The 14,901-nt window shown below is 41.1% G+C and overlaps 1 protein-coding gene across 3 annotated transcripts in view; it reads left to right on the top strand.

Annotated features, from left to right (window-relative positions):
• The window catches only part of CDCA7L (cell division cycle associated 7 like), a 49,175-nt gene that overhangs the window by 23,068 nt on the left and 11,206 nt on the right, over positions 1–14,901 (top strand). For all 3 annotated transcript variants that reach the window (XM_046669567.1, XM_046669566.1, XM_046669565.1), the window contains exon 2: positions 11,932–12,072. In XM_046669567.1, coding sequence (XP_046525523.1) covers positions 11,932–12,072 — 141 coding nt within the window. The remainder of the gene's footprint in view (positions 1–11,931; positions 12,073–14,901) is intronic.

The raw sequence follows: 14,901 nt of genomic DNA, 5'->3' as shown, positions 1-14,901 counted from the left end.
TTCTGCAGTGGCTGAAGCATTTTACATTCCCACTAGCCATGTGTGAGTGTTCTAATTTCTCCACATCTGTGCCAACATGTTCCCCCTCCCTTTTTTTTTTTAGTATTGGCTCTGAGCCAACATCTATTGCTAATCTTTTATTTTCCCCCAAAGCCCCCCAGTACATAGTTCTATATTCTAGTTGTAGGTCCTTCTGGTTGTGCTGTGTGGGACGCCGCCTCAGCATGACTTGATGAGCGGCGCTAGATCTGCACCTAGGATCTGAACTGGCAAAATCTTGGCCCCCGAAGTGGAGCCTGCAAACTTAACCTCTCTCTCGGCCTTGGGCCAGCCCCCCTCCCTTGTTTTTTGGATTAAAGCCATCCTAGAGGATATGAAGTGATATCTCATGTTTTTGATTTGCATTTCTAAGTAGTGAATAATGATGTTGAACATCTTTTCATGTACTTATTGTTCATTTGGATATCTTCTTTGGAGAAATGTCTAAATGTCCTTTGCCCATTTTTTGATGGGGTGGTTTGTTGTTGCATTTTAAGAGATCTTTGTATATTCTAGATACTAGATCCGTACCAATTATATGACTTACAAATATTCCTCCCATTCTATTGGTTGTCTTTTCACTTTTTGATAATGTTCTCTGATAAATAGATGTTTTTAGTTTTGATGAAGTCCAGTTTATCTAGTTTTTTCTTTTGTTGCTTGTGCTTTTGTTGTTATATTGAGTTTAGACTTTTTTGATTGAATTAAATGCTGAAGACTAATTTATAGTTATTTATTGAAGAAATAGCATTTTCTGTTTATGTGTTTGAGAATATCTTTTATAGGGGTGTCAACAAACTGTATGCCATTGACTAAGTCTCGGCTATGGTTTGCCCCTCCTTGAAATCACTGCTCCAACTGATGGATGAGAGCCTGTCACACTCTGATAATCCTTGATTTTATGATTCTCTTAACCATTAATAGTTCATACACTCTATCACTCTGTGTTTAACCAAATGTCCTGGCAGTCTTTATCAATGTATATACTTTTTTTTCCTTGTAATTAACTGTCCTGTTTTAGATGTATATGATTGAATTTCTCTCTTCAAACCTAGGCCCCATTTGTCCCCCCACCAGTTCTATATAAGATTGTTTGTCATATCACATCCTCCCCTGACATCGAATATGCCCTTAAAAACTGACAAACGGGCCGGCCCTGTGGCCAAGTGGTTAAGTTCACAGCCTACGCTTCGGCAGCCCAGGGTTTCCCTGGTTCGGATCCTGGGAGCAGACGTGGCACCGCTCATCAGGCCATGCTGAGGTGGTGTCCCACATGGCACAGCCAGAGGCACTTACAACTAGAATACACAACTATGTACTGGGGGGCTTTGGGGAGAAGAAGAAGAAGAAGGAAAAAAAAGAAGATTGGCAACAGTTGTTAGCTCAGGTGCCAATCTTTAAAAAAACCCAAAAACTGACAAACATTTCTAAGTTGCTAGATGAGAATGTGACTTGTCTTAATTTCTATTTATTTCATTACTTAGGGAGGCTGAGGACTTTTAAAATATGTTTTTAGCTTAGCCTCTTCTATGTTCCCTTTTCAGTGAGTTTTCTTTGTTTTAGCTGTTTTATTTGTGGGACCCTTGGTGCATTTCATTTTGTATGAGCTTTTGTACCATTGATAATTGTCATATTTGTGGCAGATCTTTCCCCCAGCTCTTGTTTGCTTTCTAAATTTTGTTTTCTTCTTTTAAGGAGAAAGTTTTAAATTGTGTGGTCCATGATACTACTCTCTTCCATTTTGATCTCCTTTACACGGATGCTTGAAGTCTTCCTCATTCAGAGGCCAGCTGCACATTCGCCTTAATTATATTCTCCTTTGTGGTTTGTTTACCTTTGAACTCTTTGACCATCTGATTTATAGCATGAGAGCAGCAGAATGACCTGTTTTAGTCTTCTCAAATAGCCAGTTTTGCCAGCATCATTTATTGACATCATCCCTTTACCACTGATTTGTGGTATTTCCTTTATCAAATTTTGATTATATGTGTTAGGATCCGTTTCCAGGCAGTCTGTATGTTCTGCTGTTTCTACGTACTTTTCTTTCTTTTCTTGACTAAGTCTTAATTTATATACAGTAAAATTCACCCTTTTTAGTGTTCAGTCCTGTGAGTTTTGACAGACACCTCCAGTTGTGTTACGACTACCACAGTCAATTTTATCTCCCCTCAAAAATTCGCTCTGACCTCTAGCCGCAAGCAACCACTCATCTATTTTCTGTCTCTATAGTTTGGCCTTTTCCAAAATGTCGTATAAACGGAATCAGACAATATGTAGCCTTTTTCACTTTGCGTAATGCACTTGAGATTGATCCATGTTGTCATGTCTATCAGTAATTTATTCTTTTTTATTGCTGAGTAGTATGCAGTTGTACGGATGGACCACAGTTTGTTTATGTTCCCTAATTGATTTGGATTGTTTCTAGATTTGGGCATAAAACTGCTAATTACAAATTTTGTGTGAACAGAAGCTTTCCTTTCACTTGGGTAAACGCCTAGGAGTGAGATTGCCGAATCACGTGGTAAGTGTTTCTTTAACTTTATAAGAAACTGCCAAATTGTTTTCCCAAGTGGCCCTACCATTGTGCGTTTCCACCAGCGGTTTATGAGAATGCCAGTTGCTCCACATCCTTCTCCGCACTTGGTGTTGTCATGTTTTTTTAAGCCATTCTGATAAGTAGATAGTTGTATCTCATTGTACTTTTAATTTGCATTTCTCTAATGACTCTGGATGTTGAACATCTTTTCATGTGCTTATCTGCCATCCGTATATCTTTGGTGAAGTGTCTGCTCACATCTTGTGCACATTTTTTTAATTGGGTTGTTTTTATTACTGAGTCACTGAGAGTTCTTTATATAGTCTGTATATGGGGTTTTTTAATCAGATATATGATTTGCAGATATTTTCTCCCAGTCTGTGGGTTGCTCATTCTCTTAACAGTGTTTTTTGAAGAGCAGTTCTTAATTTTGATTGTCTAATTTGTAAATTTTTAAAGTCTGCATTGTGCTTCTGGTGTTTTGTCTAAGAATTCTTTGCCTAACCCAAGGTCACAAAGTTTTTCTCCTGTTTTCTTCTAGAAGTTTTATAGTTTTAGGCTTTATATTTAGGTCTGATCCATTTTGAGTTAGTTTTTGTAAATGGTGCAAGGTATATACATTTTTTATGAACCAACCAATTTAGTCATAAGAGATTTAAGAAAATGACGGTATTTATGGTAGAAAATGATGTAAAACAACACCCTTTGTGGTGGGTTGAAAGAATGCTTTCCTCTGTGTAAAAAATCGTCTTTCACAGATGCAAGATAGTACATCCTGCAAATTCTGCCATCCTTGCTATCAAAATTGCTTTCAAAACACTTAATAAGTAAAATGCAATAGTGTGCATAAATTTCTTTTGTACTGCTCCTGAGGGCTCAAAATGAAACTTGTTTCCAGGTGAAATATACACTGGTGTTTCTGGAATTAGAAACATTTCTTGAAGCTTTATCAAAGTCACCTCTTGAATCTGTTGGCCTTTAAGAGAATCTCAGTTTATTTTCCTTCAGAAACTAATAGATGATCAATATATTCCTCTTGGCTAGGAGGTGGTAAATTTTAATGCAGGAAGAATGAATTTAGATATCATTGAGATATGGAAAAGACTTAATTTAAAAAGTTATACTTAATTTTAAAATATAAAACTTTAAGTTAATGATAACATTCATTTTTTCCAAAGGTAAATACTTGGTTGAAAAGCAGCTGGCAGTTTGAGCCATCTTTTTATAGCTTATTAGCTTCTTTTATTGAATTTTAACTGAGGCTCAGGCTGTCTGAGGTTAAAGTGAAATGGAGACCTTGAAAGTATTGTGTTTTGTTACTCATGCTGGAAAGGCACGTACTAAATGAGAAGCTAGCAGCTACTCAGCAGGATTTGTTTTTATTCGTCAGCTTAGTTGGGGTAGAACAAGGCTGGATTCCAACCAAGTGTGGTTCTTCAGACAGCTGTGTACCCCAGACTTTGAGTTAACGTTTGGTCTTAGGAGCCCAGATGCCTGGGTTCGAGGTGTGATTCTGCCAGTCGTTAAAGCCGAGTCCTGGTTAGTGAGGTGATGTATCTGAACCTGCCTTAGGTGCGGGGCTTGGGATTTCAAACCACATGCCCCTAAAGCGCTGGTGGCATGAGAATTGGGTGGAGGTCCAGATTTGTTCTTAAATTTGGAGAAGAGCGCATTTGTTTAAGGAAGGAAAATTACCCCCACATTTTTTAATTGTCTTTTTTAATTTGTCTTTTATGGTTGAATTTTGAAAAATTGTGGTAAGGTGCATATAACATACAATTTACTGTCTTTACCATTTTTAAGTAGTGTAAAGTACATTCAAATTGTTGTGCAACCATAAATTGTTGTGCAGACAATCTCCAGAACGTTTTCATTTTGCAAAACTGAAACTCCCTACCCATTAAACAGCAACTCCCCATTTCCCCCTCCCCCCAGCCCCTAGCAACAACCACCATTCTACTTCCTGTGTCTAGGAGTTTGACTACTCGCATGAGCTACCTCATGTGAGTGGAATCATACAATATTTGTCTTTTTGTGACTGGCTTATTTCACTTAGCATAATGTCCTCAACGTCCATCCATATTGTAGCATGTGACAGAATTGCCCTTTTCTTTTTTAATTAGTTGATGCTGCTTATCAATTACTTAAATATTTATTAAGTACCTCTAAGTATACAAGACTCTTCTTGGTGCTGGAAGGAGGCAGGGTGAGAAAGACAGACGCCAAAGAGATCCAGAGTCTGCTATGAGAGTTAACTGTCTAATGAGGAGGTTAAGATATGGACATGAAGAACTGGTGTGAAGTAGGAAAAGTTACATACTGCAAGAGAGGAACAGAAAATGGGCTCGAACCTCCATACTCAAAATGTGTTCTGCAGACCAGTGCATGGGTGTCACTGGGGAGCTTGTTAGAAATGCAGGATCTCAGACCCCGGCCCTGACTGACTCCTTTAGACTCTGTAGTTTTTGTTGTTGTTGTTAATTTTTTATTGAGGTATGATTGACCTGTAACATTATATTAGTTTCAGGTGTACAAGTGATGATTCGATATTTGTAGGGTTTCTTTCCTTTTTAAACTGAATAGTATTCCATTGCATGTGTATATGACATTTTGGTTATCCATTCATATGTCGATGGACACTTCTGTTGCTTCTGCTTTGTGGCTTTTGTGAATAGCACTGCTATGAACAAGGAAAAGGCTATTTTTTTTTTTTGAGGAAGATTAGCCCTGAGCTAACATCTGCTGCCAATCCTCCTTTTTATGCTGAGGAAGACTGGCCCTGAGCTAACATCCATGCCTGTCTTCTTCCACTTTATATGTGGTATGCCTGCCACAGCATGGCTTGCCAAGCAGTGCCATGTCCGCACCTGGGATCTGAACCAGCAAACCCCTGGCCAAGTGGAACGTGTGAACTTAACCACTGTGCCACCGGGCCGGGCCCAAGGAAAAGGCTATTTTTTTTTTTTTAAAGATTTTATTCTTTCCTTTTTCTCCCCAAAGCCCCCGGTACATAGTTGTATATTCTTCGTTGTGGGTTCCTCCAGTTGTGGTATATGGGACGCTGCCTCAGCGTGGCTTGATGAGCAGTGCCATGTCCGCGCCCAGGACTCGAACCAACGAAACACTGGGCCGCCTGCAGCGGAGCGCGCGAACTCAACCACTCGGCCACGGGGCCGGAAAAGGCTATTTTTAATTGAAAGTTTTTCTTTCTACTTCATTCTCTTAACGCTTTCGTGTCCAGTACTATTACTATCAGACGCTAGTAGGTACGGTTGGTAGTATTTGCAGTTTTGGCATTTAAAATTACCCTGGTGTTCCACAAAGCACCATGGGTTTTGCTGTGTGCTTTCCCTGAGTGAGTTTGAGAGTTAGCCTGTAGATGTCTTGTCCTGATAAATAAATGAAAAGCAACAGGATATATTAGAGTATATCAAGAAGCCATTTTGTTTAAAACTAATTCAGCCTGACCTTGTTTTTCCAAAAGGGCCTGATGTTGCTTGTTGAGCGTGCATTCTTAAATATTTAGTATGTCCCAAAGACAAGAATGATGCCCTTAAAGGTAGGGATGTAGCTTCCCCCATATTGACATTTCTTTAAGGATAAGCATCTCTTCCTAGAAACTAAGGATTAATTACCGACCTGCTGTACTGACCTGCTGACCACTGACCTGCTGTGCCAGCTAAGCATCTCATGACAATTGTAAAAGCGACATTCCTATCATATATGATGTATGCTCTTTGTTCCAAGACGGTATGTAAACACTTTGTATCCCCCCCACTTCATTGGTGTCCTTCCTTCATTGCAGAAGGCAGGCCCTGGGCTATAGTCCTCAGACTTGGCTTATAATAAACTCACCCCAATTTTGATTTATAGATTGATTATGGATTATTTGCATCAACAGTCCTTACATTAGAAGCTGACATTTTAAAACTGGGAGATTTCTTGCCAAGACTCAGATTCCTGGTTTCTCTGGGAAGGTGGAAGATCGGTCACGTGTCATCCGCTGTTCCTGCACAGCAGTGGTCTGCTGGGATGGAGGAGAGGCCGCCCTTTCTGGACTCGTGTCTTCAGCTCACCGAGTCAGCGCCATCCCGTGTTGTCTTACCCTGAGCCGCTGCCTTCATTGCTGGCCTGCTTGGCCCCAAAGCCTGTTGAGTGTGTATTCTTTGTTTCCCAGATGAGCTAGGGTAATTTGTAGGGCTTATAAGTGAAACTTGCAGTCCTTTCCAAAAGAGGAGCTGTGAATATGACTACTTGGTATGTAGATGTCCTGGTGTTCTGGGTGGAAATCTTTAGTTCTTCTTGTATAGGAGTGTTACAGAGTGCACCTGTTGACCCAGTACACCTTTCCTAGGAAACGACACCTTCCTAGGAAGAGGAGTACAAGGTCGGATGCATGTAAATACCGTCACAAGGCATTTATTGATGACCTGCTTTAGGCCAGACCCTGTGTTGAGTGCTGGGGACTCCATCCTAGTGCCTGTGTCCTTGTAGGGGAATTGAGTCCTGGTCCTCCAGTTGACCTTTGATGATATTCACATTGTTATCCCAACAAGGACAGAGTCAGCAAATAGAAACAGTGTGTATGAAAGGAATAAAATAAATGTGTGTATTCAAAAAAATAATCATCAATAATAAAAGTCTTTTCACTTTGAGAAGGGAATTTTCTTGATTTGTTTTTAGTTAGTGAGATTGCAGTTTTTCTAATGTGGAAGTTTGATTACTCCAAATACAACCCACTGGTTGGAAATTTTTTGTGTTTTCTTTTCAGTTTAATTTTTTAATTTTAATTTTCTTTAATAATGCTTTCATTTTTTTTCTTTTTTTTTTTTTAATGAGTCTTATGATTGGCATTGTAATCAAACAGAACATAAGCTTTGGGGAAAAAAGTCTATTGAACTCTCTGCCTAGACTACTGTTACCCAGTGGATTGTTGGTGAATGGAACAGAGAAATGACAGATACTTGGGCCTAATATATTAATATATTGTTAAACTGGTCACACAAAAGAGAGCTGTCTCTCTGAATCCTCTTTTATCGAGTCCCCTGTATGCAAATCTGTCTTCTTTATCGAGTCTGTTAAACAGTCTGCTGCTCTGAAGACAGTTGAATATTTTACGGAGACTCTTGCTAAGTCCTGGGGCTTGTGATTGTCTGCAACTCCTGCCTTAATGCCTTTTGAAGTTAGGCTGCGAGAAACAGAGCCCTGCATGCCCCAGAATGCAGAGTGGTTTTAGCTTTTTTGAAAGTGTATTCTTTCCTTTTGTTCCTAATTGGTAATCACAGACCCCCAATGGTACCTCTGGAGCAGGTGACAAAGTCATAGATCAAGGAGGAGGAATTGGGTGGACACAGGCTTCCCAGCAGTGGCGGCTGTGACAGTAGCCCCAAGGCTAGTACAGTTGCTGCTGGAAGCAGTTTATTCATGTCACCAGCCTCTCCATTCCTTATATGTGCTTCCAATAAATCATGACATTGGGTGATCCTCCTTTAACTTTTATCTTAAAACAAGCTTCTGGGCCAGCTGGGCCTTTTTGTTTTTTTTTTGAGGAAGATTAGCCCTGAGCTAACATCTGCTGCCAATCCTCCTCTTTTCGCTGAGGAAGGCTGGCCCTGAGCCAACATCCGTGCCCATCTTCCTCTACTTTATGTGTGGGACGCCTGCCACAGCATGGTGTGCCAAGCGGTGCCATGTCCACACCCGAGATCCAAACCGGCGAACCGTGGGCTGCCGAAGTGAGACATGTGAACTTAACAGCTGCCCCACTGGGCTGGTCCCTCAGCTGGGCTTTTTGATTCATAGAATGGCCATAAATCAAAAGGAAAAATACTGAAACTAGCTCACCATCCCTCTCCCAGTGCCACTTCAGGAACCAAGCTCGGCGCTATTATGTAAAGTCTAACATACTTACACTTTCATCAGTATTATCTGTGTTTCTCTAGTACGAGTATATTTTTGGAGTATTGGTTCTGATGGCTAAACAACAACAAAAGGTGTCTTTGAAAAGATAAGGGTGCCAAATACTGTTAAAGTTACCTCCTTATGAAAAGTTTTTGTTTTTCTCTCAAGAATCATCTGAGAGTTAGATTTCATTTAGCAGTTTCTTTTTAGCATAAATGTGGGAGTTTTTTTTCCTGTCGTTAGTGGAACTCTGATTCTGTAAATATCTGCCCGTTTGTCCCTTGAGGTGATTTCATTAGATGGTGGGAAAGTGGATGTATTAACCCTCTGACATCTTTAAACTTGTATTTAACTTCTGGATTTGTGTTCTCTAAAACCAAATGTTAAACTTCCTTTGAACCGTTAACTTTCTAATTGTTCTTTAAACAACAAGCGTTAAAATCATGATAAAAATAAGATTAGGGATTAGTAATTTCTCACATGAATGTAACTATAAAATTAATTCAATGCACAGAGAAATAGAATTCAAAGAATTCAAGTAATTTCTGAATATGTAACTATATATGCTAGTGCAGTGGTCAAAGTGTGATCTGGGGAATCCCACGATCCTCTCAGGGTTCCATGAGGACAGAGTTATTATCATAATAATACTGAGTATTATTATCATAATAATACTGAGACATTATTTGCCCTTTTTTGCTATATTGACATTTGCACTGATGGTGGTATGAAAGCATGGTGGAGAAAACTACCAGCCCTTATCGTGAATCAAGGCAGTGGCCCCAAGTGTACCAGTGGCATCGAATTCTTCACCTCCATGCACTCAATTTTAAAAGAAAATGCCAGTTTCACATGAGAATGTCTTGTTGTAGCAGTAAAAATTATTAAAGTCTTGACTCTTGAGGGCATATCTTTAAAATACTGCATGATGAAATGGGAAGTACATATTAAGTACTTTTGCATCCCCAGAGTACAATGATTGTCTTGTTATCTCATGGAAAAGATCTAGTAAATGGTGGGACTGTGTTCCAAGGGTACAAAAAACTACAAAGAAATCTTGAGCTTGATTGATTGTTGACAGTATTGTTGCTAGTGGTGGTGGTGAAGTTTGAAACTATTTTGTGTGTACAGTCGTGCGTCACTTAGTGATGAATATACCTTTTGAGAAATGCATCATTAAGTGATTTTGTCATTATTGCGAACATCCTAGAGTGTACCTACGCAAACCTAGATGGTGTAGCTTACTACACACCTAGGCTATATGGCACTTATCTATGGGACCACTACCGTATATGCAGTCCATTGTTGACGAAAATGTCGTTATGTGGTGTATGACTATTGTAGATAGAGCAAATGGGTAAGTATATGAGAAATACTGGGAATTGGAGTTTTTCTTGTGGGGGAAGGGAGATACTACTGTGGGACTGAGGGGGGTGAGGAAAAATCCTGCCATGTTGGATTTGAATTCAAGTGTCACTGTGAACTTACAATTGGAGATATTTGAAATATCCTGGCTCTGTCCAGTCAGAGCCTAGAAGCAATGATACTTCACTAGCAAGGAGCACACCGCATTCTCAGATCTTGATTTCTAAATGCCAGGGCTCCTCGGAGAATCTCAAATACCACCCTACTTATTTCTTATTAAGCACAAAGGGGAAAAGATATTTTGCTAAGGAAGAATCTGGCAGATCCTACCTTGTCAATCAACCAACATCACCACTAAAAAAGAGACACAGCTAGACATGAGGTGCTTCCTGAAGGAAGAAGGCAGCACTACCCATGAAGTCTTGCCAAAAAGAAGCAGACTGTAGTCTGACTGAGCCTCTAGATTCAACTACCAAATTACAGGAAATCCAAAGGGACAGAGGAGTTTGTTAAATACCATCTTGGGGCTGCAAAAAAAAGCCCTCCAGGATCTGACAAACAGATGATCCAGGTTCTTCAAAAATAAGTTGCAAGAAAAAAATTAAAACTGAGACATGAGAACGGACTTAAGACCTCTTGACCAATGTATGGGCCTTATTTGGATCATGGTACAAATAAACTGTGAGTTTAAGAAAATGTTACTAGAACTGTGAACACAGACTGTACATTAGCTGATGACACAGGGTGAAAGGATACTATGTCTGCAGTTGCTTTAAAGTAATTTGGATGGAGGACAAGTTGGGTAGGGATACAGATGAAGTAGGATTAGCCATGGGCAGAGAATTGCTAGGGAGTTCACGTGCGTTCATTATGCTGTTCCATCTACTTATGAATATGTTTGAAAGTTTTCATAATTCCATTAAAAAACCCTACTAATTAATGAGTGATAACCCAACATTTTGTGCCTCCTTAATGTCATGAAAAAACGATCAAATACAATGCATGATCCTTGCTTGAGTGGATCCGTTTTGCCCCCCAAAAATTATGAAAGACATTTTGGGGACAGTTGGAGACATTTAAATATGAACTTATAGTAAATGTTATTATTGAATTAATGTTAATTATTTTAGGTACAGTTATGGTTTTGTGTGATTCTGTAGGAGAAGTGTGCTGGGAGATGTGTGCTGAAGTATTTTAGGGTGAATTAGTATGACGTCTGCAAATTACTTTAAACACACATGGATTAGGTTGGCTCAGACTAAATTGCTGTTTTCCTAGGTCAAAAACAGTCAAATATCAGCAAACGCCTGTGGTTCAACCTAATATTTGTTAAAAGAGAGAAAGCAAATGTGGTGACAAATGGGGGTTCCAGGTGAAGAATATACCAATGTGTGTACTATTCTTTCACTTTTTATGTATTTGAACTTTTTCAAATAGGTAGTCAATGTATAAAAGTGAACTCTCAGCACATACATATTTGTTAGATTAAGTCTGCTGACAACATTCTCTCTGGGGATAATTGCCTGTAATAATGTTTAAATTCTCTTAGAATTAATTCTAAAACTACTTAAATTGATTCAGAATATAGAAAAGAAGGAAAACGACTTATTTCATTGTATGTAATTTCTTCTCTCTGAATCAGCATATGACAACAGAAAAATGAAGAACTCTAGGTGGAAATTCAGAGGAGCTTACTAATATCTTATGGAACCTTTTCCATGGATGACCTTTAAAAACAAATTCACTATAGGAGAAAAATAGATCATTGGTTTCTCAGAAACCAGTGCCTATTTTCTTATTGTTTCTCGAGAGATCAAAAATGGCTTCTGTCTAGGCATGGCCTTCACATTCTCTGTAAGGTAGGATGTATCTCTAGAATTTGAAAAATAAGTCTTTTCCTCCTCCCTTCCCTTGTTGCCATGAGGTGTCAGCTGAAGCCCATTTTGCTCAGGGTCACTGGGGTCTTCTGGGCAACCAGGGCAGATTAATAAAGTTAAGAGATGGTAATTCCTACTCCTTTGTAGAAAATTTCCCTAAGTGATTATTACAGCCCCTGGTTTTATCCTTCCTCTTTTCAAAATCCAAAACAGATCCCCAAAGAAGTGGCTGACATCTTTAACGCCCCCAGTGATGATGAAGAGTTTGTCGGTTTCCGAGATGATGTTCCCATGGAAACCCTCTCATCAGAGGAGAGCTGCGATAGTTTTGACTCACTGGAGTCAGGGAAACAGGTACGGATGCTTCCTCTCAAGGCAAGCGTGTTCATCTGGAAGCCTGGATCTTGGTTCAGATATCCTTTTCTTTGGACGTGGTCTGAGACTGGTGATATCAGTTAATTGTCGAGCATTTTATTTTATAAGCATTATGCCTTCGTGTTTCAAGAAACTAGTGAGAGTACCCAGCTCACTTTAGCTGTTTAAATCGTTTCTATGCACAATTATTTTTTAAATAAATGGGGACTTCATACGATCAAATCCATTCTCCTTGCCACTTCGGGCTGCAGCCTGCAGCGAGGCTGTATTCAGAGTGCTCCCACACAGCTGGCAGGGGGGCCAGCCCTGCACCGCTTTGCCCACCCCGTGCAGTGCGGTGAAGGGTGTGTGGTTACCCTGAGACAATTGCGGTTCTCTGCTCCTGCAGTGTGGTCCTATGAGCGCCTTGCTCTTGGAATTGCTGGGGAGAGCACTATTCTTTCTTTAATTACTTCGATCTGTGGCAAACACAAGTTACAGGTCTCTGTTAGATTCCTGGAGGTTCATATCATGCCTTAGCAATAGCATGGCCAATCAAAATATCTAGCCTTCTGTGCCATTTTCTTCTGAGTTCATTGTGGCACTCAAAATTCCTCATTCTCCCTCGACCATGGCCTCTCTTGAAAGGCTGTAAATTAAACCCACCTTGCTTCAACTGGGCACGTACAGGAAGGGAAGCAGTTAATCATGTAAGTGAAGTGCCGGCTTGATTACTCAGCTGACTGTGGTGGTCTGGCCTCCGTGGGCATGGAGGCCAGGTTGCAGGGGCCTCCCTGGTCTCTTTGGTCCTCATCTGTTTGTTGTCTCTACAGCATTTGACCCCACCAGCCACCTGCTTCCGCTGCCCTTGGTCTCTTCTTCTCTCTGACACGTTTTGTTCTTTGTTGTCATCTCTTCTATTTCCTGTCCCCATAGGGGATGTTCTCCAAGACTTTGTCTTCAGTCCTTTGTCTTCAGTCCTTTTGTTCACTTAGTGATCTCAGTGATTGGTCTCGTTTCAGCTGTTACCTCCAAGTTCTTTATGGCTTGGCTTCTCTGTGCAGCCCCAGATGTATTTCTGACTGCCAGTTGGACCCATCCTGATGGTTCAAGGGAGATCTGAAACTCACCATTTTCCCTCCCCTGGTTGTCTGTCTGTCTTCCCCATTTTTATCTCCATCTTTGGTGTTCTTGACCCCACCTCCTCCTCTCACGTCTTCCCAATTCCCTAGCAGTAGTGGATGAATCTTCTGCCGTGTTCCTCACCTCCACCCCTTCCCATCTCGTCCCTCTAAAGCTACCATAGTCCTCATAGCCCTCACCTTAGTTGTAGAACTGAGTTCTGGTCACAGTCCTCCCTTACTCAGAAATCACCAGTCTCTGTTCGAGCATAGACAGGCAGCAAGGGAGAGCGGCGCATTCTGAGCAGTGCAGGAGGTGTGAAGTGCCGAGCACAGAGGCTGGCATGCAGTAGGCCTTAAGAAACAAAGCAGCTGCTTTTGCTGCTGTAACAGCTGCTGCTTCTACGCGTGGTCAAGCCCGCCCTTCCCCCTGCACCCCCACCGTCTGACCCAGTGTGCCTTAGGTGGCCCGTGACAGTGTGCTTGTCTTACAGATGGCACTTAATTCACATACCTCCCTGGGAAGCTGTAGGTGCTGTTCTTATCCCCATTTACTGGTGATAAAACCAAAGCTCAGGGAGGTGAAATGACTAGTCCAAGGCCCTACATCTGAGTAGTGGCCAAGCTGGAATCTTCCAAATGTAGGAGAACCACTTCTCACCCTGTCCCCTCCCACCGCTCTTTCCTGCCTGCTGTGCTGTAGTTGACCAGAAACTGCAGTGATCCCTCATCAGGCACTGTTCTGCCCTGTGTGTGCGCTGGTCCATGCTCTTCATCCTGCCTGTGTGCTTTCTCATCGTTTTTCTAGATTCTGCCCTAGTTCAGATCCAGTTCAGATGTTTCTTCTTCTGTGAAGTCTTCCTGGATTTTCTTTCTTTCTGTGCTCCATATTGCTTGTGTCTCCCTTATAATACTGATCCCCACCATGTTTACTCATGGACCTATCTAGCTCCCTGACTAAATTCTAAGCTCCTTAATGGAAAGGACTTCATACTTGAGTGGTGCTTTCCAGCTTCCCTGGCTCAGACTGCTTGCTTGGATTGTCCCTTTCCTCTTGGTTAATGCATCCAGCACCCGTTGGTGAATGAGCACCACTGGGTAGAATTGAAGTGGGATACTTGTCTGACTGGTTTAGCCCACCATCACTTTCTAGTCTGCTTCTTCATGTCACAAGAGCCTCCAAATAAAAAATGTAATCACTCTGTTAGCTCCCTTCTGATCTGTTATTTGCTCACATTCTTGATCATGGTAGAGATAGGTGACCAAGGCCCGTGATACGTTGCCTCATTGATTTTAAGGGATAACAAACAGATCCTGGGGAGCAAAGAGCTGTAACCAAGAATGCAGTGAGGCTGTATGGAGTGGATATTTGCTTCATACAGACCGTATTAAAAACAATTTTTACACCCTGTGGAGTGAGGAGAATAAAAGCATAGGCCTTAGTTGAGGACTGACGCTAAGTTGTTTTTCTTGATCAGAATGAGCCACCAAAGATCCTGTTTCTCCTAGGCTGACCGCTGCCCTGTGAGGTCAGCTTAAAGGATAGAAAGAGCCAGAAGGACTGGAAGGCTGGAACTTGCTGCTCCAGGGCATGGCCTGTTCTCTTCGGGCCCTAGGCAGAGACTTTGTCTTTAATAACATTTAATAGGCCCCTTGCCCTAGATCAGCCTGCAGGGCCTTGCTCCAGGCCTGTCCTTGGAGGGAGCAG

This window comes from Equus quagga, chromosome 8 (genome assembly GCF_021613505.1).
Source record: "Equus quagga isolate Etosha38 chromosome 8, UCLA_HA_Equagga_1.0, whole genome shotgun sequence".
Lineage (NCBI taxonomy): Eukaryota > Metazoa > Chordata > Mammalia > Perissodactyla > Equidae > Equus > Equus quagga.
The sequence above is the reverse complement of the archived record's forward strand: the minus strand, read 5'-3'. Positions and strand labels throughout refer to the sequence as shown.